General features: G+C 41.1%; 1 protein-coding gene across 1 annotated transcript; it reads left to right on the forward strand.

Annotated features, from left to right (window-relative positions):
- Positions 1-149: 149 nt before the first annotated feature.
- rsu1 (Ras suppressor protein 1) lies at positions 150-21,361 on the forward strand. The gene is made up of 9 exons (XM_034148118.1): positions 150-257; positions 425-538; positions 1,420-1,470; positions 5,229-5,349; positions 7,074-7,192; positions 8,761-8,843; positions 9,260-9,374; positions 9,481-9,613; positions 19,442-21,361. Exons 2-9 carry the CDS (start codon positions 430-432, stop codon positions 19,542-19,544), a joined length of 834 nt encoding a protein of 277 aa, XP_034004009.1. The 5' UTR covers positions 150-257; positions 425-429; the 3' UTR covers positions 19,545-21,361.
- The last annotated feature ends 3,527 nt before the right edge of the window (positions 21,362-24,888 follow it).

Consider the following 24,888-nt stretch of genomic DNA (forward strand, 5'->3'; position numbering starts at 1 on the left):
TATTACACCTCCCAACCCTGCAGCTGCTGTCTCTCCCCTGGATCTTGGTTCAGTTTTAGGACTGAAACAGAGACTGCTTTGGAGGTTTAGGAGCTCTTAATTTGACGCGGAGGCGCGGCTTCAGGAACAGGAAGTATCCTATTAAGGAATGGTGTCTCACAAATAAACTTCCGGAAGGGTGTCAGCTTCAAGCGTACTCTATGAGGAATTAAAAAAAGCTAGTATACATTTCTGATTTCATTCATCTTTTACAAACGGTAAGTAAATAAGTGTTTTTCTTTGTGTTAGCATACATAGCACATTCAGTTCCTCTGGTACCCGACTGAGTGAGTTAGGGTCTCTTTATCGTTACACTGTAGCTAACGAAGGACGACTTTTACAACTCAGTAACACGCTGTACTGTTTTTATATCAATGCTTTTCAGAAAAGATGTCCAAGTCTTTGAAGAAGATAGTGGAGGAGAGTCGGGACAAGAACATCCCGGAGGTGGAGATGTGCGACAGAGGCATTTCCAACATGTTGGACGTCCCAGGACTGTGTAAGGCTTTTCCTTTCACCACAACACTTTAGTGAATCTGCTGCTGTTAAAACCGCCTTTATGCTAACCTGTTGTACATAAAGAATACTATACATACTTGTGAGAAACGTAGACTTGATAAAATAGGTAAAAACTGTGGTATTAACGTATTACTCAGTGATGGTGACGTCACCCAGCCTGCCTTGTCTACAGTGTTGAAAAAACTTTATTAAAACCGTTAGCCTGTTAACCAAATAACACTTTATTATTAATGTAGCATCCATTAATTTAATCCTGAACATGTAAAAACGCCTGATGTTGTTTTATATTAGCACTGAACCAGATCAAAATGTAAATAAATCCAATAATATAATAACTTCATCTTCTAAAATGACTATTAATTAGGAAGTTATTACCATATCAGGTAGTTTATTGCATTATTGGTTAAGTTATTACATTTCTGATCAGGCTAAGTTCACATGTTATTAAATCATACATTATGGAAGATACCATTTGTCAAAATAACTCAACATTTTGCCTCGAATCAGAGGATAAAGTTACTACTGATGTGAACAACCCTTAATATTTTAGTTCTCAGATTTGGCATGTCACATACTGTTCATGATGAATCAGCGTGGAATATATAGCTATGCCAGTACCCCTCATAATAATCGCTGACATTAAATTAATAGTGTACTATGCTGTTGCTTTTGATTATGTCATTACATAAATAGGGTATTACTTGAGTTATTTTACATCAAACTATGTTTAGGCTTAAATAATAATAACTTTACTGCTTGTATATTATTCATATCTGTTCTTACAAAGTAGTATGTATCAGTGGTAGGATGCATGTGTATCAGTTGTCTGCTGTGTTGACTTGATGTTTCCTGTGGTTTCAGTCACTCTGTCTAACATCACTCAGCTGGTCCTCAGCCACAACAAGCTCACAGGTAAGATCCTCCACCGCCCCCCCGACACAGCTCACACTGCCCCACAGCAGCAAGTAACCCTGTGGAGTAAACATGGTCAACATCAACACCCTGACCCTTAAATGGTTAAATCAAAAAGCCAGAGTAAAAAGGACTTATAAGGACTTAGAATTAGCAGAACTACTCAGCCTTTTCTCAAGCTGTGTTTTGCAACGGTAGCCAGAAATGTGCAGACTACTTTGTTAGCTCATTAAGATGAAATATTACAATTCATGTTACTATCACAACAGTTTCACAGGAGGGATTCATGAGGAAAATAAAATTGAGGCTTCACTGGCAATCATGAATTACTGGTAAATTGCTAAAGGAATGGTTGCTTCAACAGTGAGACTCATTAAGTGTGTTAGCTTATTTTGTAAATAATAGGAGGACTGATAGGAAGAATGTATATTGTGGTCATCTTTAGTCCATTGGAGTGAAGGGATGCAGGGATGTTTTTGCACCAGCAGAGGTCACCGTAGACTGAACGTAATGCAATCAGTACTAAGTATCCAGACATGTAGGAAAAACCCTAGATAAAGGGGATTGTTAGACCGAATGAATACAGTAAATAACCTGTTAAGGTGGGCATGATTTCTGTTTGATGTCGTTGATCAAATATATTTGACATGCACCTTGTGATCCACCTTCTGCTTTCTAATCTGAGATGAAGAGATAACACACTGCGAGGTTATTTATAGCCCCGATCAGACAGAAATGGGGTATAACATAATTGGCGTAGTTACCGACCTGCAGGCACTGTAGAGGTATGCTCAGTAACTCCTGCCTTGTTAGGTGACTCTCAGCCTGCAGTGTGAGGAGGGAGCGGGAAATATTGGATCCATCTGCTCCTCTCCTTGATCTTATCCAGTGTAGTTTGATGATTTTACAAATACAGCTTCAGCAGCCAACAGGAAGGAGGCGATGTTGCTGCTGTATGGATGTAGTGGAGAGTTATTGTAATATTTAGAAAGTTTAGCAGGGAGAGAGGGGGCTCGACTGGCTGCTGATGGTGCTAATATGACTGTCCTGTATCAATGACGATGTTAAAATGTCACAACTTGATTATCAGGGGGGGGACATAATTGCAACTCCTGATTGTATCCCCATAATCATCAACATATGCAATGTCTCTATAACAAACTGAAATCACTTTACTAAATATTTTTTGTGAAACGTATTTTTATTGCATCACAGATAGGACATCCTTTTTCTCAAGAAACACACAATCAGTCTTCGAGTAAGACAGGATAAGATAAGATGAGGTACGATAAACCTTTGTTAATCCCCATAGGGAAATTCAGGTTTCAAAGCAGCAACAGCCATAAGAGTGAAACACAGGATAGGAGAGGTAAGAGCTTACACAAGGATCATAAAATCAAATCATAAGAATGTAAGGAGCAGTTTAAATGAAAACTAACAGGGTTTACATATATGAATAATTATGTTTTATGTACATATTCACGTCAATTTGGAAGGTACCAGGGTTATCATGCATCATAACATAACTGCTTAACATTTTGTATGAAAACGTATGCAATTCTGTTCTTTTCTTACATGATAATTCCAGTATTTTTATAAAATCGCAGTGTATTATTCACTTTTCTACCATAATAGTGAACTACACAGCTCAGTCACTCGTGAAGGAGTCCACCAATATCCCTAAAATGGATTTTCACCACAATCAACAAGATTCGATCCGAGATCAAATCGTACATTTTCACAACGCATCCCATCTCACTAACACTACAACACCTGTCATGTTGTTCACGCATAACTGCGCGCGAGGGGGGGGGGGGGGGGGGGGGGGGGTTTCTTCCTCCAGCACAGAAACAAACAAGCTTATAATGCAGCAGCTCCCCCAGGTCACACCAGCACGCAGGGCAGATGAGACAATATGGAAATCAATATCATATATTGTGCGGAAGACTTGTAAATACTGTGTTGTCCACCTGAGAGGAGGTTGGGGTGTTGCATCGATTGAACTCTGGTCAGTGGCCCGCAGAGGGAGATGCCGGCTAAATGAAATTGATTTCAGACATCCTCGGTGAAGAAGAGGGACCTTTAGAACCAGACAGAGTCTTCACTGATTCTCCAGCTATCTGTTGGCTGTACTGTAACCAACAGGAGAGAGAGAAGGGCGATACAATGATTTATCACCTTTCAATGGAGGATATTGTGATGCTATCCTTTATCCAGATATTGTGATACACAGCTAACACATTTAAGGATGTAAACCACATTTGGCATTTGTCAAGAATTGGCCAATTGGAGTTTTTTGGGGGGGATTAGTCTCAGCTTTGGCTTCTGCTTAAAGGGTACAGAAATAGTGTTGTTCCCCTTGTAAAGTGTCTAAATGAAAAAAGGTTTTGTGCTGTTTCCTATTGAAAGAAATTAATTAATTTATAGATAAATAAAAAACCAGGGCTGCACGATATTGAACAAATTACTAATGTTCTGATATTGCTATTGCAGTGTTATTCACAATGTTAGAGGCAAAGGAATTTTAGTGTGTGTGTGTGTGTGTGTGTGTGTGTGTGTGTGTGTGTGTGTGTGTGTGTGTGTGTGTGTGTGTGTGTGTGTGTGTGTGTGTGTGTGTGTGTGTGTGTGTGTGTGTGTGTGTGTGTGTGTGTGTGTGTGTGTGTGTGTGTGTGTGTGTGTGTGTGTGTGTGTGTGTGTGTGTGTGTGTGTGGTGTGTGTGTGTGTGTGTGTGTGTGTGTGTGTGTGTGTGTGTGTGTGTGTGTGTGTGTGTGTGTGTGTGTGTGTGTGTGTGTGTGTGTGTGTGTGTGTGTGTGTGTGTGTGTGTGTGTGTGTGTGTGTACCAAATGTCATTTTTTTTTAAGGAAGCTAGTTTACATCTTCATAAATAGCAGGTTAAAACACATCTGTAGTGTGATTGTACACACACACACACACACACACTCTGATATAGTATCAGTATGCCCAGCCCTCACCTCTCCGGCACTCATTCTCCCGGCAGCATTCAGGTCAGGGCCCGGCCGGTTTACTCTCCTCCTCCTCTTCTTCAGCGCTGCGTCCATTGATCAGTGTGATAATCCAATAAACGTCCTGCTCTTTGTTATCAGCCCATTGATCTGTGTCCGCCTCTGTGGCCGCGCACCACGGGGGAATAAAAGATGGAAGTGAGGAGAGAAACTGCAATATGTGTGCTGTTGAAATGTCACCACATCCGCTAATAGACTTAATGACGGAGGTTTGTCCCGCGGCTAATGATGAGAGCCTGTTGTCAGGAGTTAGGGCTGGTGATGAGAGCTAACACATTGTTAACAGATAGGAACATCTTGAAAAGGTGTGTGTGTTAATTGTGGCAGCTATTTGAGATTTCCGTCCAGTTCCTACTTTTGAGATGGCGATGTTGTGTCCCGTTTTAATCATGAATTCATGGTTTTCGACCAAAAGTAATAATATTTAGGTGAAATTATAGTCATTGCTTTCATTCAAAAATGTTTTCTCTCTTTATTTGGTTAGCATTTTTCTATTTATTGAGTCGTAGTCCTGTGTCAAATGTCCCTTTTTAGTAATCAGATTATCAGGGATTTGATCAGATTACAGTCAGCAGACATTTAAGTCAATTCAGTCAAATCAAAATGAGTCTAGTCTTTTTTAACCATATTGCATGGCATGGTGTTGAATGCCACTGGTAATGATGGGTTGCCTACACTTGTGTATGTGTGTGTCTGATATACTTTTCTTTTCTCTCCCTTGTGTGTGTCCTCCAGCGGTGCCCGCCAACATCTCTGAGCTGAGGAACCTGGAGGTCCTGAACATGTTCAACAACCAGATTGAAGAGCTGCCGACTCAGATCAGCAGTCTGCAGAAGCTCAAACACCTCAACCTCGGGTATGTCCCACACACACACACACACACACACAAAAGGGTGGTGTCACTGCAGGTTTAATCAGACCTCCGTTTGATACTTAATTTCCCCTTTTCAGACCTCAAAACTGGGCTGCACATGTCCTGACGCTGAGAGTTGTCATTTGAAAATAAAAAAACTCTCATTCTCAAAAAGATGTGGAAGTGTGTTTGTTTAACAAGTAGGTGAGGGAGGTTCACCTGTTGGCTGGAGATGCTTCATGTGTGTGTTTGATGTGAGTGCAGGCTTACACAGTGTCAGTGACAGGAGGATTAGGAGGGAAGCCTTGGTGTGTATTGATCCACAGACAAACATCATCTGGATAGTGTAAGCCCCCTACTGTTATTCAGGCGGCGCATTCACTTTTCATCCGCTGTTTATTTTGCTGCTGCCTGTGCGCGTGTGTGTGTGTTTATCAGAGGGACATGCATATGTGTGTTTGAACCTTGTAAATGCTTAATCTCATTTGTCAAACACACATCATAGAATTGAAATTGAACATTCGTCCCTGCGACCTGTCACACATACACACACAGGCAGATATGTGTGCATACACTCAGCCGCTGTTTCTTACATCATCAAATCCCCCCCCCCCCCGGCTGCTAATCTGTCCGTCCTTGCTTCCTTATTTATTTGGATGTGGTGAGGGTGAGTCCACAAGGGCGAGCAACAAACAAACAGCAAGAAGCTGGAGGACAAGTTTGGGAAGACGAGGTCAAGAATTATGAGTATGGTCGCACATTTCAGAAGATGTCTGTGTTTGGTGTAACAAGTCAATTCTGTTAGGGTTAAGCTAAATTCCACTATAGCACAGTGAGCTAATAGGCACTACTAGCTGGAAACGGAAGTGGCATTTTAACAATGGCATTTATTTTGAATCCAAGTATGTGTACAGACAACAACAAAAAGCCACAAAAATACATGTTTCAATCAAATCAAATCACATACTAATATTTAAATGTCAGTATTTTGTAATCCTTGACTTTGATGTCTTGGATATGCTAGCTTTTCACCTTTTTTTTTGGAACATATTTATTTTGTTCAACTATCAATGCTTCTTACATAACTGTCTATAACTGTGCTTTTGTGGATTCCAGAGTTTGTGTTCAAATGATTTTAAAGTGTTTTGTCCAATAAAAAAACACTAGGCTATAAAGTAGCAGACCACTTACCTTGTTTTCTATTGTCAAAAAACCCAATAAACTAAGCCCAAAACCAACAATGTCTTACAACTACTACTATGCTTGGGATATACAGACAACATTTGGTAGCAACATTTTTGATTTGAAGTTATTAAATGGTAGCCTCATGTGACCAAAGAGCAGTAACAGTGGATTAGAGAGAGTTCATTACATTAGCGATCCATCTAACTATCTAACACAAAGTGTTCTAAAAAGGCTAAATACGGCACTCCAGTCCACACCATTCAGACACCTACAGGATGTGAGGATAAGCTGACTCACACACACACACACACACACACACACACACACACACACACACACACACCCACACCCACACGCAGGGCAACGTCTGACGGCTGATAATTTGACAATTTGTTAAATTCAGACATTCTGTGAGGAAAAGCTCAGCTGGGTCTGAAAACATTTTGAAATTATGCAATTAATTTGTTTGATTAGAGTGTTGCTTAATCCTAAAGCGGTGGGTTTGTGTCTGTAATGTATATTTTATGTGTGTGTGTGTACAGCATGAACCGTCTGAGCGGCCTGCCCAGAGGATTCGGTTCACTGCCAGCTCTGGAAGTGTTGGACCTCACCTACAACAACCTGAACCAGAGCTCTCTGCCCGGAAACTTCTTCTACCTCAGTGAGTGCGCACACACACACACACACACACACACACACACACACACACACACACACACACACACACACACACACACACACACACACACACACACACACACACACACACACACACACACACACACACACACACACGCACACGCACACGCACACACACTCAACATTTTTGTATGACACAAACTAGTCTAAATGCGTTATTTAATGAGCTGTAGAGAGGTTGCTATGACAGTGGTCTCAATCTTCTCTTTCACTATCGGCATGAAAGCAAAACAAAAAACTGTATTCCCCAAACACATTCTTTTGATATTACAAGACATGTCAAATTCTTAATCCTAATATTTATTGTGGTGGACTTGCTTATTGTATGATTTAAACAATTGAACAAGGTTACTCTTTGCAAAATCACAGCCTAAGTTTACCACTGATGATTGCTTTTCAAATGAATTAAAACTAACCCTAACTAACCCAACTATTTGTCCCAGATACTGGTGTGACTGGGCCTTCTTGAGAATACCTAACCTAACCCAGAGAGCACTCCAAATGTTGTTTTTCTTATGCCTCCTCACTGTCGGTGCTTATTATTCACCCTCACCACAGCTCTGGTTGTCCACATGTCCACAGTGATGATCCAGAAGTGTTCCACTCACAGACACCAGGTCAGGCAGTTTGGACACCACAGCACTTCCCCTACACCTCGAATCCACATTTTGAAATGGAGCTGTAATATAAAACATGTCAGGAAATACAAGTTTGTGAAACTGACAACATGGGGTTAATAATAATCCATCCCTTCACTATGATCACAAGCGTCTTGCCATTCCATCAAACCGCACAACATCCAATAAGGTGGACAACATGTCGGATGACCTCATGTTTATGAGTATATATATATATCCTAGTTCATAAAGATCACTCTCTGGATACTGAGGTACACCCAGGACAGACATTTAATTTTGGCAATATGTTTAGTCATTGGTTTTGTAACTTTGTATTTGTGCAAAAGAGGGTGTTTCAAAATGTACCATACAGTAAGTCATGTTAAGGGAACTACTAGGGGTGGTAATCACATTTTTCAACACATTACAATACCTATATATCTTAAACAGACCTAAAATGAAATCATATTCCCACCAAAAATGATTTGTCTCTGTAGGATTGAGCTGCGCTTCAGCGGAAATGGTGACACGTACATGCCATGGGAATTTCAAAATAAAGGCGTATCCTCGAGACAGTTATGAGACAACATTGTCACTCCCTCTTTGCACAATCCTTTTTTCCCCCCACATAGAGAGAGGCTGACCCTTTTTCTTTTTTTTCTCCGCACACTGACAAAGCTGTCTTGTGCGTCGGCTGTCTTGTGAGACGTGCAGAAGGTCTGCGTGGATTGATTCTGTCCAGTTTGTGAGGCACTATTATTAATCAGGCTTGACTGGCGGTATCGATCAGAATCCAGTCTGGTTATGACTCCACACACACACACACACACACACACACACACACACACACACACACACACACACACACACACACACACACACACACTCACTAACAGAGATGCTCGTTTTGCAGCTACTCTCCGTGCCCTCTATCTGAGTGACAACGATTTCGAGGCCCTGCCTGCCGACATCGGGAAGCTGGGCAAGCTGCAAATAGTAAGTTAATGTGACAGACACAATGAAGTTGTATTCTGCTCAGACATCTTTATATGTGTCAGACAGGAAGTCTCTCTTTATAACAAGATCCCGTTATTGTTGTAGTTCTATTATGATTAAAATATATATATAGAAGTTTCAAGGGGCCGCATAAATGACGTGTACTTACTGAAGAAACAGGCCTTTTTCCACTTGAATCTTTAAAAGAAAAATACAAACCTCATGGGGACTTCAGACCAAGCATACACACTTTAGACATCTTCAGTTGAAATTATGAAGTGGAGTTTAGATTGTTTGGTATCTGTCACTTTAAAGGATGAATTGTGTGTGCTTTAAAATCATTCACAATGCTGTTTTTGTGTGGAGGTTTCAGATATTGTGTGTTTAATAAGTGTGTCTTGTTTCCTCCTGTCCAGTTGAGTATGAGGGATAATGATCTGATCTCGTTGCCCAAGGAGATCGGGGACCTGGCTCAACTCAAAGAGCTCCACATCCAGGGCAACAGACTGACTGTCCTGCCCCCTGAGCTTGGTACTGACCTCACACACACAACACACACACACACCACCAAACTAGATTGATGACATCAAATGATTAGTATTTGTAAACCATGCTTTGTGTGTCTCTCTGCCTGCAGGTAATCTGGATCTGACCGGTCCGAAACAGGTGTTCAAAGCAGAGAATAATCCCTGGGTCACTCCCATCGCAGACCAGTTCCAGCTGGGCGTCTCCCACGTCTTTGAATATGTGCGCTCGGAGACCTATAAGTAGTGAGTACCAACTGAACACACATCCACACTGACAGATTGACAGTAGACTTCACACAATGGCCAAGTCATGAAAACGATGTCAAAGTCAGATGAAACTGTTCTAGTTTTCAACCCTAAACAACATCTTTAAAAAGACAGTCCAGATCTCCAGAGTTGCTGTCAAAAGCGAATCAGTTTAAAACAGTATTAAACGTACCCGTGTGTATGTTCGAGCACAGAAATCCAAGTCTAGGCATTTTTCTGTGTTTGAGGTTGCACTGTGAAGCAAAGTGCGGCCATTAATTCTTTGTTCCAGTAGAAGGAGATGCTGCAAATCCTCTGTGTGAATGCTTCAAACTGCTGCTCTGAGGCATGCTCCAGAACTGATCCCTCCACTGTGTGTGAGTGTGTGTGAGCGAGACAAAAAAACAGAGCATCCCAACCATATTTTTATCCCATATTTTGTTTGCATACTTGTATGAGAGGGAGTCTTCTATCTTGGTGTATATCTTTCCATAGTACGTTGAATCAATATGAGTTATTCAGATATCGGCTTATTTCCTGTATATTGACAGATCTGCGGACATGTGTACACTTATAGCTTTTTTTAAGCTCTTCGTATGAATAGGATTTCTTGAATTGGATATTATTCCTGCTGGTGGCCCTAGAGGAAAAAGGTCAAGGGGTCAAAAGTCGAGCGACAACCAGGCAAAAAGCAAATTGCGCTTGTTTTAATCCCCACTGAAGCACAACGATGTTTATTTCTCCGCTCTAATCAATCAATCATTGCATACAGACTGCACTACCGATTGGCCATTTTAAACACTGGAACCATTTCTGCTTTTATTTTGGCATAAAATACTGAGTTTAGTGATCAAACTTGTCAGTCACCTGAGTCTGTCAAGCCGGATGATGGAGAGGTCAGCTTCTTTGTATCGTGGACTGCCACTCAATCACTGTCAATGATGCATCATTTGTCTATCACACACACAACAACAACAAACACACACCAAACCTTAATAAGTCCCTGTTGTTTGATGTCATCGTCAAATAAGCATAAATGAGATGCTCCAATGGCATGGTGGCTGCTACGATTTATTTTCTGGGCTTTAAGACATCTGAAAGAATCCACAGTCCTTGTTCTGTCCAACATATTAGTATTATACTGTATCTGAAGCCGATATTATGGGCCATTGTGGAAGATTTGACTTCAAGTGTTTTCCCCAAGACACAGGCCCTGTGCTTTTCCCTTTTTAATTACTTCCAGGGGAGGTTTAGTTATTGTTGGGTAAGTGTTGAACAGTAGGGAGTAATCTGGGTAATATTTGGACACACTTGCTTATTATCAGTGTGTTGATGGTCATCACACTGAGCATACCCCCTCAGCCTGTGAGAGACACTCTAAAATGAGACTGTAAGAATATGTGAGGGCGAGAAACATGTGAAGAAGCGCAACCGTGAAGAAGACACACGCACACACACACACACACACACATGCACACACACCTAGCAGCAGCCTGTCTCTGGGCAGGTGTTAAATAATATCCCAAAAAGATCATCTTTGTGTCTCCACAGCTTCATTCACACCTGACTAAATGTCCTTCAGCTTCCAACTCTGTGAACACACACACACACACACACACACACACACACACACACACACACACACACACACACACACACACACACACCTGTCTGCATCTCCGGTTTCTGTCTCAGTGAGTGGACTGCTGCTTGTATTAGAGCTGTCTGTCCTGACTTACAGTAGAGTTGGACATTGTTCCAAGCTTTGAATTCTGAAGCAAAACATTTTTTTAATTCTGCTTTTTAAGTAACCAGACTGTGATCTGCCTGGCTTTAGTTTAGTCGTATCCAAAAATGTTACCAGGGCCAACAGATGGTAACCTTTTACTAACATTGATTTCAGGGGCAATCACTACCTGTCATTTAACTTAAAAAAACACCGAGAGTGCACTTCCTTGAATGGGTTTGACATTGTAAATAGATTTTTATAATATATTTAGAACTACAAAAGGGTGGCCCTGCAGAATAGATGTGGGCTTTTCTGTATTTTAGAGACATTAGTAGCGAAATCAAGTTTTAATCTTGAAACCTTGATTATTTACTGGAGGCTAATTAAGACTATAAGTTAATAGAGATATCTGGAATTCAAAATAGACTTTTCAGCAGGGGAAATTATGGAGAAGGCACAATGGAAAGTGTATCCAATAGAAACCATAATGGATGTGTTCAGTTAGACTTCTTCTGTACAAGTGAACAATATTGAATGTCAATGCGACGGCAATGTGCTCATTAATTCTCAAAACACTCTTTTAAAATGTTGATTTAGAGGGCGTTTCCTAACTCAATATGGCATTAGGTCAAAGGTCACCAAAAATAAGGAGACAATTCATCAACTCGTGAGAATCATTTGTATTGATGCTAAATGTCACGGCATTACGGTGAGTATTTATATCAATAGAGTGCTCACATCACCATGCCTAGTAATGCACAATATACATGTAATCATATAACTGTGTATCCCGCTGGTGAGGGTTTGCTATTGTTTTGATTGATGAAGTCTTTAAATATGTATTTATCTAAATACTTAAACACTGGCGTCTTTCATCATGATGTGTGTGCATGAGAGAGAGGAAGAGAGTGGGGTTATGTTGCCTGTCATACATGTTTCATCAGTAATCTTGTTATCCTGACGGAGCGCTGCAGACTGTATCTCATGGCACATTAACATACTGTAGAGAGAGAGCCCTTCTCTTTCCTCACAATTATGTTTTATTCATTTCTTCCTGTCTCCCTTTCTCGTTCCATACTGAATGACTGAAGAAATGTTGACTTTTCATCCCTCTCTGCCTGAACAATACTGTGTTCTTGAAAGGACTTCAGTCAATACTTGTTTCAGGAAAGGAACCACAAACTGCGTTAAGTATAAAATCATCTGAGTGAGGTACAAGTTGTAGATAAAATTTAAAAAAAATATTGAATAAAAAGAGAATCGGAGCCGGGTGAGGGTTGGCTTCTGTTGCAAGTGACAAAAGCAACTTTGTGTTGAGATGGTTTTAATAAATGAGCTTCAAATGAGGAGAGATCAGGATCAGGATTGGATGTGAAATACAAAATATTGGTTAAAGAAACACCCCACCTAGTTTAGAAGGCATTGGCATTAATACAGTTGGGTGGGAAGCAAAACATATTTGGTTTTAGCCATATTTCAAATAAACCAATCATTGTAAGGCCATCAAATCTCTTGGCAGTAATAGAAAATGCAACTATTGGTATGGATTTTTTATTTGTTTTTCCCTAATTTGCTTTTGGAAGAATGCTGTTAGTACATTTTCACTTATTCCAAGTCTCAGTAAAAACATTTTGACAAACAATATTTGAGTTTTAGAGCTGATTTCACATTGTCCTAAAGTGAACTGAAGCCAGTGGCCGCCTAGGATGTATGATTTTTTTTTTTTTTACAAACTGGCATGCTTAATAAAATGCCTGCAATCTTTCCGCAGTTGAAATCATCTTCACATCTCTTTCTTCCCTTTCCATGTCATTCTGTAGCCATTGCTGCTCAACTAGTCCTGGTTAGTTCCTCTGGATGCAGAGTGCAGTCTCTCTGCTTCTGTCTAATTATATTCACGCGTTGATGCCTAACAGAGAGGGCTGCACAGGGGCCCTGCAGCGGGGGGGGGGGGGGGGGGGGGGGGGGGTCGTACAGTGAGAGGGCCCCACCTGTCTGCTGAACACAGGGAGGAAGAGCAACTCATTAACTGATTAAACCCTCTGGATTTCTCTGGAACAAAGACACTGAATGAGGCATATGAATACTGTGCCTAGATAAACAAACTAGACCAAAAACCACGGCCATTATACGTAGTCTGTTCTTTTTTTAGTCCTCCAAACTTTTAGTTATCATCTGGTCTCTCTGTGTGAAACTGGATTTCCTTCATTATCCAGCAGGACTTTTTATAACTAGCTGGAGCATCTGTCCCTTTCTCAACACTCTGTGTGTGTGTGTTCGAGTTGGTTTGCAGTCCTGCACCACAGAGGGTGAAAGCTCTGCTCCATCTTTACAAAAACAATGGTATCTTAGCTTATTTTATATACCTCAATGTGTCAGAAATCAAGAACAAAAGAAACCCCAAAACAACGACTCAACAAAGGCAGGTTCAGGCAGGGGCAACCGAGGTAAACGCCAAGCTAAATCGTAGTCTGGGGGAAACTGTGAAAGGTCAAACACTCAGGTAGAGTCGGGTGCAAGCTAAGACTCACGGCACCAAAACAGAACTGGTGGAAGTGGTCTGGTATATATACTGGGGGAGCTGATTAGCGAATGGGGAGCAGGTGAGGGAGAGTGTGAGCAGGTAATCACTGATGGAGGGCAGGTCAATGGGAGGGGCTGGCTCTGAAATGATTGCAGAGTTAATACAAAATAATAATAAGAATGATAAGTAAGAAAGGAAAACTCCAAACCGTCATTTTTGGTGAATTACATTAACAATTTTAGTTTGATCAGCAGTTTAATTGTACTTTGTTGAAGTGGCACATTCATGCTTGACTTTAAAAACGTTTTACTCAAATAGACTCAACTGATTTGCAACAACTTTTCTTGGTTTGCTCCCAAAATGAGTCGAGTAATAAACCACTTTAATGCAAACGAGCTGACCGTATTCCGTCACTGTCAAGTGGCACAAAAGCATGAATAATTATCAATCACTGAAGACACATTCCAAACTTCAGCAAATAATGATCTGTGGTCGATTGATTATTGAATCCATAACTGTCTTATTTATCTGGACGTTAACACGTTTCCCTGTGTGTGTATAACTCACTGTTGTCCTGTTAGCTTCTCCACTGTGTACCGAAGTGGCACATGATCTAATTGTTAGAGTTGCTTTAATATACAGTGACACGTCTCTCTGTAGAGTTGTGAAATTCACTGCTAAACAACATATTTCTTTATTTGAGAGAGATGGCTTTGGGTTGAAATCCTCTTCCAGAACATTTACCAGCAGTTGTTGTGGGATGTTTCATCATCTAATCTCCTTTTTAATGTGGTTAATGAGATATTTAATGTCATTTTATCTGAGACTAATCCGAGCTTTAACTGTTCCTGCAGGAGCCTGGAGGTAAAACGCAGATAAAAGTGAGCTGCACTTTGTGTGTTCAGTTAACAAAGTTCTTTTTGCTGATTTCACTTATGGATAAAAAAAAAGTGTATGTTCACGCAGACGTCCCGCAGAGTCAGCGGGAATGTAACTAACTAATGATGAGGACAGAGATCTTTGCCACCATTGGCTAAAAGCACCAGTTGTTTGTCATGAATCTTAATTAGTATCTGTTCCACTTCTTTCCTCTGCCTTTTACTCCCCCTCCCTGCTCGTCCTTATCTTCACCGCTTCCCTCCTTCTTCTCCTTAATGTTTCTCTGGCTGTAAAGGAAGTTACTGAATTGCTTTGTAGCTCTGGTGAAGATGAGGTGAGAGGAAGGCCCCCCCCCATCAGATCGATGGCCTTTGGCCTCCCTGCGCATTTATCAAACAGGCACTCACACATACACATATCCCGATAAAGAAAAGAACATACCAACTTTCAATCTCGCACACACACACACACACACACACACACACACACACACAGGGCAGACTTTTGCCATGATTAATTAAGCCGTGTGGAATAGCAGAGCTCCATAAAGACATCATCAGGAATCTGAATCCATTCTCCTCCATTCTTCTGCATTTAATTGGCCTTAACAGTTCATTACTAGAGCCACACACACACACACACACACACACACACACACACACACACACACACACACACACCAGCAGACGTAAATGAAATGGGAAATCTTTATGTTGATCTTTAGCTAGAACTGTTAAGTGTTGTTTCGCTAGGATAAAAGCATTGTGTGTGTGTGTGTGTGTGTGTGTGTGTGTGTGTGTGTGTGTGTGTGTGTGTGTGTGTGTGTGTGTGTGTGTGTGTGTGTGTGTGTGTGTGTGTGTGTGTGTGTGTGTGTGTGTGTGTGTGTGTGTGTGTGTGTGTGTGTGTGTGTGTGTGTGTGTGTGTGTGTGTGTGTGTGTGTGTGTGTGTGTGTGTGTGTGTGTGTGTGTGTGTGTGTGTGTGTGTGTGTGTGTGTGTGTGTGTCGTTGGGACTAATTGTCTTCTGTTAGTTTTTACAATGCCATAGATTTTCATTAAGAATAAGAGAGGAAGACGGGGCTTTCACTACGTGCATTTTAGCATAATACTTCAATTTAAAGACACAATATAGTGCGCCGTGAGATGTGGAAACCTCGTCAGGCAGATGAGGCAAAAGCAGGATTATGCGGGTCTAACAAATTCTAAAATAAAAAACATTCATCGTGCAAATTGCAGATAGAAGCACCCTTCAGGTTGTCTCTTGATTATATTCACTTCTTTCTACTCATACTAAAACCTCTCAAAAATCCTGCTTACTCACCACTTGATACTTCCAGCACAACACTGGTTATACAATTTAAACATATACGGACCATTTTTAAAAGATAAATAAGGCTTTTTAAATAGGTAGTATTCTGTTCATGCTTGCCTTTGTGTCTTCAACTGTCAATAGTATGACTTAACAACATGGCAACACATTCTGTACATACTAGAAGTGATTAAAAAAACATTCATAAACATCCCTTTTTGAGCAAACACTCCATCATCAATTAGGCTGCATTATTCTCCCCTCTTCACATTGATTCATGTTGTCCTGACTGATCATTCCCCTCCTCTTCCCTTTCCATCTTTCCTTCCTCCACTCATCCATCAACGCTAGGAAGCCACAATTATGCTAACAGTAGCTTGTTATGACAGCACTGAGTGTGCCGCATTGGCCACTTATTGACTAAATGAATAATCTGGTTTTTCTTAAAGGGAGCGCACACAATCAGTCACCAGCGTCCTCCTCTGATCATTACACCTCTGCTTGTGTTCTCTCTGCTTCCTCCGGTCCACATACATGCACAAATTGGCTATATGTAAAAACGAATAATAAATCACTGTTAGTTACTTATCACGGTGGTATGCTCTCCTCTTATTTTTGTATTACTTAGACATGTTTGTCTTCTCTCACTCTGTCCTATATGTATAAGGGTACTCATGTTCTCCCATAGGGATAAATAAAGAATTAGGATCCTATTTGAATTGTGACTTTCTTCCAATGGCATTTTACTGACTTGATTTTTTTTCGGTGATGCTCAACAGTTGTCTCACTGTCCTGAAATTATCAGAGCTATTTTTTTTTGCGACAGGAGGACAGGTGGATTTCCTTCTTGGGCGGTTGGTCGTTACACAAAAGTTCAGTATTTAACTTTCTATAAGGAAAATCTGCTGATTTGGTGGAGCTACAGTTAGCTAGTAGGGTTCATCATTTGGGGTCCATGAATGTACAAAAAAATGCCAATTAATCTTGAAGTTGTGGAGATATTTCGGGGTGGCTGTGGCTCAGGGACAAAATGGGTGTATACTAGGGCTGCACGATATTGGAAAAAACTGACATTGCGATATTTTTCTTCCCCTGCGATATATATTGCGATATGAAAAAATACAGGAATTGAAGAAAAGACCACAAACCATCCTTTCTTGAACTTTAATGCTATACAATTGGTATTTTTTTAACAATATTTAACCGGATGAAGGATTTTAGTCACGGACTTCTGGATCTCAAGTTATCAGAGCAACAAGCTGAGCTAGCTCGGTTATCCTGCTGTGATCTGATCAAGAATGGTTGTGATTGGTGGTTTTCTGTGCATGCAGAGTCTGCATGTCACTCACTCAAGTACCCCTGACATGAGAGCCGCGCGAGTTTTCCTTTTGTAGCAAGCAGCAAAATAATTGTAACATGATGTGTTTGAGTTCATCTGCCTACTTAATATCGCACATCCCAAAAAAAAATGTCAAAGTGTCCTAAAGCAAGGTACTTAACCCTGTAATTGCTACCGTAGGCACAAAGGAATCGAAGTGTATTTAAGTTGCTTTGGATACAACAAGCGTTGGCTAAATGATATGTAATGTTATTTCAGTCCGGACCAAAGTGATAGAATCAGAATCAGAATACCTTTATTAGTCCCACAGAGGGGAAATGTACATTGTTACAGCAGAAAAGAGCCAAATAGAGCTTAATATGCTACCTAAGAAGCATGCATAAAAAAACATTATGTAAAAAAAGTTACACAATTTACAAAATACACGTCCCGTAACAGTTCTGAGGATTTAGCAGGGTTATTAACGGCATATAAACTGCCAATGCCATCCCTAGACTACAGCCACTATCATGGCTAAAAGCTGTCAACTGTCCCCAGGCCCCGGCTGATCCAGACTCTGCCCCCCCCCCACCACCTCTCCTCTGGGACCTGGCCCCCCATCCGACGGGGGCAGGAGGTTCTGCAGAGTCCCAGCATCACTTTGTCTAAACCGCTCTCTGTCAAATGTGTCTCCCTGCAGACAGCAGACCGTAATGCAACACTTACACACAGTTTGAGAGCAGCTGGGGCGAGATTTTTTAAAAGAGGAACAGTAAGAGACATTTAAAGCAAACTCAAACACTCCTCTGGCTGTGTCTGTGTCGTCCCCCCGCCCCCTTCCTCTTTGTGTCTCCGTCTGTCTGTCTCTGCCGTCGGCCTGCTGGGGGTTTGATGGGCAGCAGATATTATGGGCTTTGGCAGCACTTAATTCCCAAGTGCGAGTGTTGACATGGGATGGAGGCAGGGAGAGGAGAGGAAAGTACAAGACACTTCAATCATAGAGTGACAGTTACACCACTGTGGATTTGTATAAACGCATCCTCAGTGTGTGTGTGTGTACTCATACCATCACTTACAGGCTATTTAAAGGGATGTTTATGTATTAGTTTTCCTCTTCTGGAACCATAGGTTATGGTAGAAGGGACAAGAAGCAAGTGGCAAGTGTGAGGATTTTGAATATACTGAGCATGTGGGTGGACAGTGGATATTTGGAGACTGCTACTCGATTGAGAAATGTGTGTGTGGACTTTTTGATATTTTTAATTGGCTGTGAAATAGGATGACTGTTTGCACTATCGTTATCCAAGTTTTCAAACCAGCTTTCTCTTAAAACATGGGTTGACTTATCAATAAATGAACTTACCGGATGGAAATGAAGCAACTTAGCCCTACGACCAATGATCTATACAAACAGGCTACAATACACACTGTTTATTGTATTATCTGATTTATTTGGGCAGGCTCCTACATTCCCCAGTTTTTAAAGTCAGCTTGTTTTAAACCCAGGCCAAGCATGAATACAATGAGAGGAGGAAAAAAGAAGACACAATTATTAACAGGCTGTGGGGAAAAGCAAAGAGAGACTGAACTGAAGAATAAGTCTTTTCCACTCCAATGAGCTCTGCTGCTTGTGAGCAAGAGACACCCATGGGAGAGAAAAAGTGACAGACAGAGGTGGTGTGTGCGTATGTGTGTGTGATGGTGGTGGGGGTGGGGTGGAAGAGACACTGTCCGTGTGCCCGTGGTAACGGACACTAATAAGTAATGACTCTATGTGTGCCGTGTGGATATTTGGTGTTTGTGTGTTTGTTCCAATTAAACTGTCGGACACTATTCGTCACAGCGTGCCAGTGATGCTGCTGACACCTGCAGTTGTATTAGTTAAATTGCCTGGATGGGTGATGGTGGGCACTAAGAGAAGAAGACAGTATAAAAAGGAATATGATAATGTTTGAAACATAAAGAGACAATTATTCTATTCGCAAACGGTACAACAACTGCCTTTCATCCCCCCCCCCCCCCTCTCCACTCAACACTTGTTTTTTTCTCTTCCCCTTTTTCCTCCTCAGTCTCTACGGCAGACACATGCAGGCTAACCCAGAACCACCGAAGAAGAACAACGATAAGAGCAAGAAGATCAGCCGCAAACCTCTGGCCGCCAAGAACAAATAGAGAGGAAACAAAGATGGAGTCGATGCCGGTCAAACTCACTGCATGTGCCTTTTTCTTCCCTCTTTTTTAAGACATTTTGTATTACATTGAAATGTATGGATTATGTTTCTGAACGTGTTAAATATTGTTTGGACTGTATTCCACTGTGCCTGAGTATATATATATTTTTGTTTTCGGTGCTACTTACTAACAATGCTCAGACTAGTGATAACACCAACAGAATTTAGACTCAAAAGTAAGAATGTATTATAATCATCCTAAAAAGGTACTTTAACTTAAATGATAAGGACATACACGGCTGTTAAACTGCTATGATACCAAAGGATAATATTCAACTATTAAGTCCAGCTTTTCGTTTGAATGATAATCAAAAGTAAAAGTAGTCTAAAAACGACAGATGTCCTCTTGATGCCGCGGCGTCACTTCACAGCAGCTCGATGTCCACATTTCTGCTGACTCGGCAACATTCACTCCATTGTTCTAACCCTTTATTCTCCAGAAGGCGTTCATTAACCTTGAATTCAACTTTTTTACCTTCAATGAAATATGAAGCTTTTTATTTTTTTTAAAGGAATTTTCTAATTCTCTTCACACCCGCTACCCCTTGAAGTTCTTCTTCTTCAGCTAACGGTGAGCGGCAGGCTTTATTTAAAAACGCGTCACATGAAAAAGTATATATGTTAGCTCTTCTTTAGGTAATGCCGTTAGCTTCAAATTCTGCCAGTTTCACACTTCAACCTTTATTTCACCAATGAAAACACATTTCTTTCACATTACTGCCTTTTCACCAATGCTGTGCACTTTATTTTTAGCTTTCAGTATTCACACACATTCTCTACAGGAAATGCATTTTCTACTAACACATGTGCGGGTCATTTAGACGTGGTTACAGTTATGATTGTTTTTGATGTAAAGATATGACTGAGAAAAGAGCAGCAAGTTCCGAATCAATGCCAGATGGAAAGACAGCTTATTGTATTTGACGATCTATTCAAATAATTTTGTACTATTGTCTGTAAGATTGAAGAAGCAGTCTGACTCAGTGATACCTGCCATTAACTGTGTTCAATCTCTGAGAGCACTGAGGGGCCGATTCACACAGAATGGATTGCGTCCGCATGATGAAAACCTCTCGCAGCTGATTGCAATTTGCCCTTTTTTGCGTCTGACTGCAATTATCATTAAGAGTAAATGTTGCCTTTGCACCAAGAACACTGAAGGCAGAACAAGAATGCCCACGCATTCTTCAAAACCTAAGTCGAGGAGTTTAAACGCAAACGGAAGAAACCAGATTCGGGTCTAATACGATCACTGGACTCTTTTAAGTGCTCCAGCTTCCGAAACCTCTCTGCAGATGCTAATATTTCACTTTAACTCCGTGAGGCTATTAGCGGCATCTTTGTAAATTGGACTGTTTTCGTAATTAGGCTCATTTGCATAGAAAGAGGTGAGTTTTGCGCCAAATGAATGCATATCATCTGATTTAAATTGGCTGTGTAATAAGGGGTGCATGTCACCGTTTTTGCGGGTGCTTTGAAAGTTACCTGCCGTCTCTTTTTGTACGATTGATGCTGCTGAACAATCCTTTGGTGAATTGGTCCCTGAGAGTCTCTCTGCCTTCAATTTCACTTTCTCTTTGTGTTACTTTGAAAGCTTCACCAAGTGTCCGTCACATTTCAGCCTGTACCGAAGCTGATTTATTGTAATCATGTTTTAAAGTCATTGTGCTTCTATCACAGGCCAAAAATATACTGAAAGTACATCATGCTCACTGTATTGAACACTTACAAAATATTATATTAAACAATGAAAATCAATGTTTTCTCTTGTGTCATCTATTTCAGAACCATAATACGGTACAATATAAGCCATAAGAATTGTAAGATGTGTCTAAATGCAGTCATGCTTGGGGTTTTAATGTAATTGGCTGATAAGAAGGCGGGGTTTCCAAAGTTTCCTGAATTAAAACAACATTCGATACGGTAGCCTTAGTTTAAGACCTCCATCCATCTCTGAGAGAAAGTCATAATGGCAGCCTGACTCATCCTCTGTTGACTTTCAACTGTTTCACCAGTTTAAAAGCACAGGCTGTAAATAAATGTAAAATGAAACATGTCAGCTTTGATCAAATAAAGGTGACCTATATGTAACCAAGTATTACCTCCACCCTGAAGTGTAAAACATTCACTCCTGCACTCCGTCCCTTTTCTGTGGATGTTGTTCCTGTTTTGTCTTCACTTCATCTCAATTCATCTCACACCTTTCCAAGGACACAATGAGTCCCAGGCTAACTAAAGCCCATTGATTTTCACGAGGTGATTTATAGGTGGCGTGTGTGTTAGGGCAGGCTCGATTGTCTAAGGTGGGCTGCACAGTGCCACTTTAATGAGGGTGGTGACACAGGGCAGAGAAACAAGCCCCCGCCCACCAGAGGATGAGCCGCTGATATACAGCTGCTGCTTTAATGACCGCAGCATTTACACAGAGCAAAGGCAAACATCTGTCGTTAAACATTAATTAATTTCAAATGTTTTATTTCATATTGTGTCCAATTCCTTTTCATATTTCCACAGGTTTTGCTGTCTTGTTGCTCCTGTAACATAGCAGCATCACTATGTAACACTTGCGCTTCTTTTGGCTAGCGCTCCAACTCATTGTACGTGATAGGCTAAGGGGCAGGACATCTCTAAGCGGTTGATCAATCACAACAGAGCCGGCCAGCTAACCAATCAGAGCTCTGGTTTCAGACAGAGGGTGAAAAGAGGTGCTGCAGCACAGGCAGTATGAGAAAAATAAAGAGCTTTTTGAACATTAAAGCATGGAGACATGTCACATTAGAGCAGGGGTGTCAAACTCAAATACACAGTGGGCCAAAATAAAAAAATGGGTGCTAGTCGAGGGCCGGACTGGTTCAATGTTTATTGCAGAACTTATTGAAATGAACTTATTGCACATATTAAACCTGGAACTAACAAAGCTTAAATGATTGCCTATAAAAACAACATTAAACATTAAATAATCAGTTGCATTCATTTCTTATGGATCTATCTGCAGCTTTTCCAGAGTCATTTCTTATGATTACATTTTCCCACAGGCCAACAACAGCTTCAAAAAAACTATTTCCCTCAAAGAAAAAACCAAACATGCCCTGTTGTCGTGAGAGAAAAAGTGCAGAAGGAAACATCCATTGAAACTCAGTTTGCTGCTCTGTGATGCTAGTTCAAGCCAGATACTTGGCATCTCATCTTGGGTGCAAGGTCATCAATGTTTGGGCTCAGGCTCTGAGCTGAGGAGACCCTCAGGATGGAGTGAAGGTGTGCGTGCAATATACCGGCGGGCCAGATCTAATAGTAATTAAAAATTATCCTGCGGGCCAAAATTAAATCCACCACGGGCCTGATTTGGCCCCCGGGCCTTGAGTTTGACACATGTGCATCAGCGACACAACATACTGATATACACCTGAAGATGAGCAGAATAGGGCCCCTTTAATGATTTTAAACGTATCTATTCGTGGGACGTTGTATCTCTAATTGTATGGTAACAATTCATATACCCTGTTTTCTCAAAAGGTTGACCTACAGTCTTTGAGCAGATTTACAGTTGGTGTTTGATAACGTGTTCATTTACTGGATACCCCAATACAACAAACCACTGCATGTTTAGCCTAAACTCGTCCGAAACAATCTATTCGTACATGTACCTTTAGAAAAATACAGAAAAGCATAAAAACATTTTGTTAACAGCAGCACTGATCTTGTTGTTGTCAGTATTGGATTGTTGCCATTGTCATGGGAAATGAAAGCGGAACAACACACCTGAACTCTAGTGATTTAGTATTGCACTTAAAAAATGTGGGTGACTCGCAAGAATCAGCTTTAAAAAATGATCAGGATCAAAATCTGTGCATCAGAGGTAAATGCGATACACTGTGCGGACTTAAAATGGCAAATGATTTCATATCTGGTGGAATATCGGGACAATTTGGCAGTGTTTTGACTTTCCTATAGGGACATGTCCATACCATCCATACCTGAATCTACAGATATGAACAGAGTCATTTGTCTTGTGGAACAGGAGAACACAGAGGCAATGAGAGGCGGTATCGATGTGACTAAAATCAAACCTCGTTCCTCTGGCTTCATTAGGCTTCCAAACGTCCACTTATCGAGAGTCCCTGAAAATGAGCTGTGAAGGTAACGGAGGATCATTGCATTGGCACTTCACTCAATATCTGCACGCTGAATGATGAATTGCTGTGGAGGGCTTATACGAGCCACAACAAGTCCAGGGACTGAGAGTGGACACAGTAATAATAACGATAATATTCATGAACTTTATTCAGAGCAGTTTTCAACACAAAAGTTTCAAAGTGCTTTACAAAGCAATAAAATCATGATCAGAGCAAGAACCAGAGCGTCAGTGACAGAGGGGTCTGTCCAAATATTTATCAGCTTTGACATCAGTAGGGTCATTGTTTATTGAGCATTGGCATTTTATAGAATTTGACAGCCACAGCTTGTCTAATAAGTTTGGTAGTGAAGCGTCATTTTATCAGGGGAATACTGGGGACAGACAATTTACCTTTACAGAAGTAAAAGTACCAATACAGTCATTTCAAAAGACAGATTTAACAGATGTCATAGAGCAGTGGCTAATGTGTGGGAGTCCTCAATAAACACTATAAATTGTGAGGAATCTTATCTGCCTAAAGTATATCTGGAGTCAGATAAAATTACCTAACCCTGTGTATTACTCTATGTGATACCCTGCTGCCCTCTTTCTATTGGAGGACAGAGCATCAGGATCTTCTCTGTTATCTCTCTCTCTCTCTCTCTCTCTCTCTCTCTCTCTCTCTCTCTCTCTCTCTCTCTCTCTCCTCTCTCTCCTCTCTCTCTCTCTCTCTCTCTCTCTCTCTCTCTCTCCTCCTGTGTTTATGTGCTTTGACTCCCTCTCAGCTCTGTATCAGACAGACTGATCCACCTTAAGAGTGCAGCTGCTGTATAAACACTTTGTTGGGGGACCTGTGGATCAAAGAGGGGCCAGACCCCGAGTCTGGATTTCAGAGATGCTGAATCCAGAGCTTTTGAAAATCAGCGACCAGTGAGAACTTTGAGAGAGACTCCGCACATCAGCAGAAAAAGTGTGGAGAGGAGAGGAGAGGGACGAGGACGCGAGGGGAGGGGGGCTGTGCTTTAAAAAGTTAATTAAACATACTAAGTGTAGCGTCGCTACACATTTTTTCTCTTTAAAGGGTACCTCTCCAGCCAGCAACATTTCACCCAAAAGCAGACAGCCGGATCGTCCTGCGCTGACGCGGCTGGTCGGCAGGAAACGGCTAGTA

This window comes from Trematomus bernacchii, unplaced genomic scaffold (genome assembly GCF_902827165.1).
Source record: "Trematomus bernacchii unplaced genomic scaffold, fTreBer1.1, whole genome shotgun sequence".
Classification (NCBI taxonomy): domain Eukaryota; kingdom Metazoa; phylum Chordata; class Actinopteri; order Perciformes; family Nototheniidae; genus Trematomus; species Trematomus bernacchii.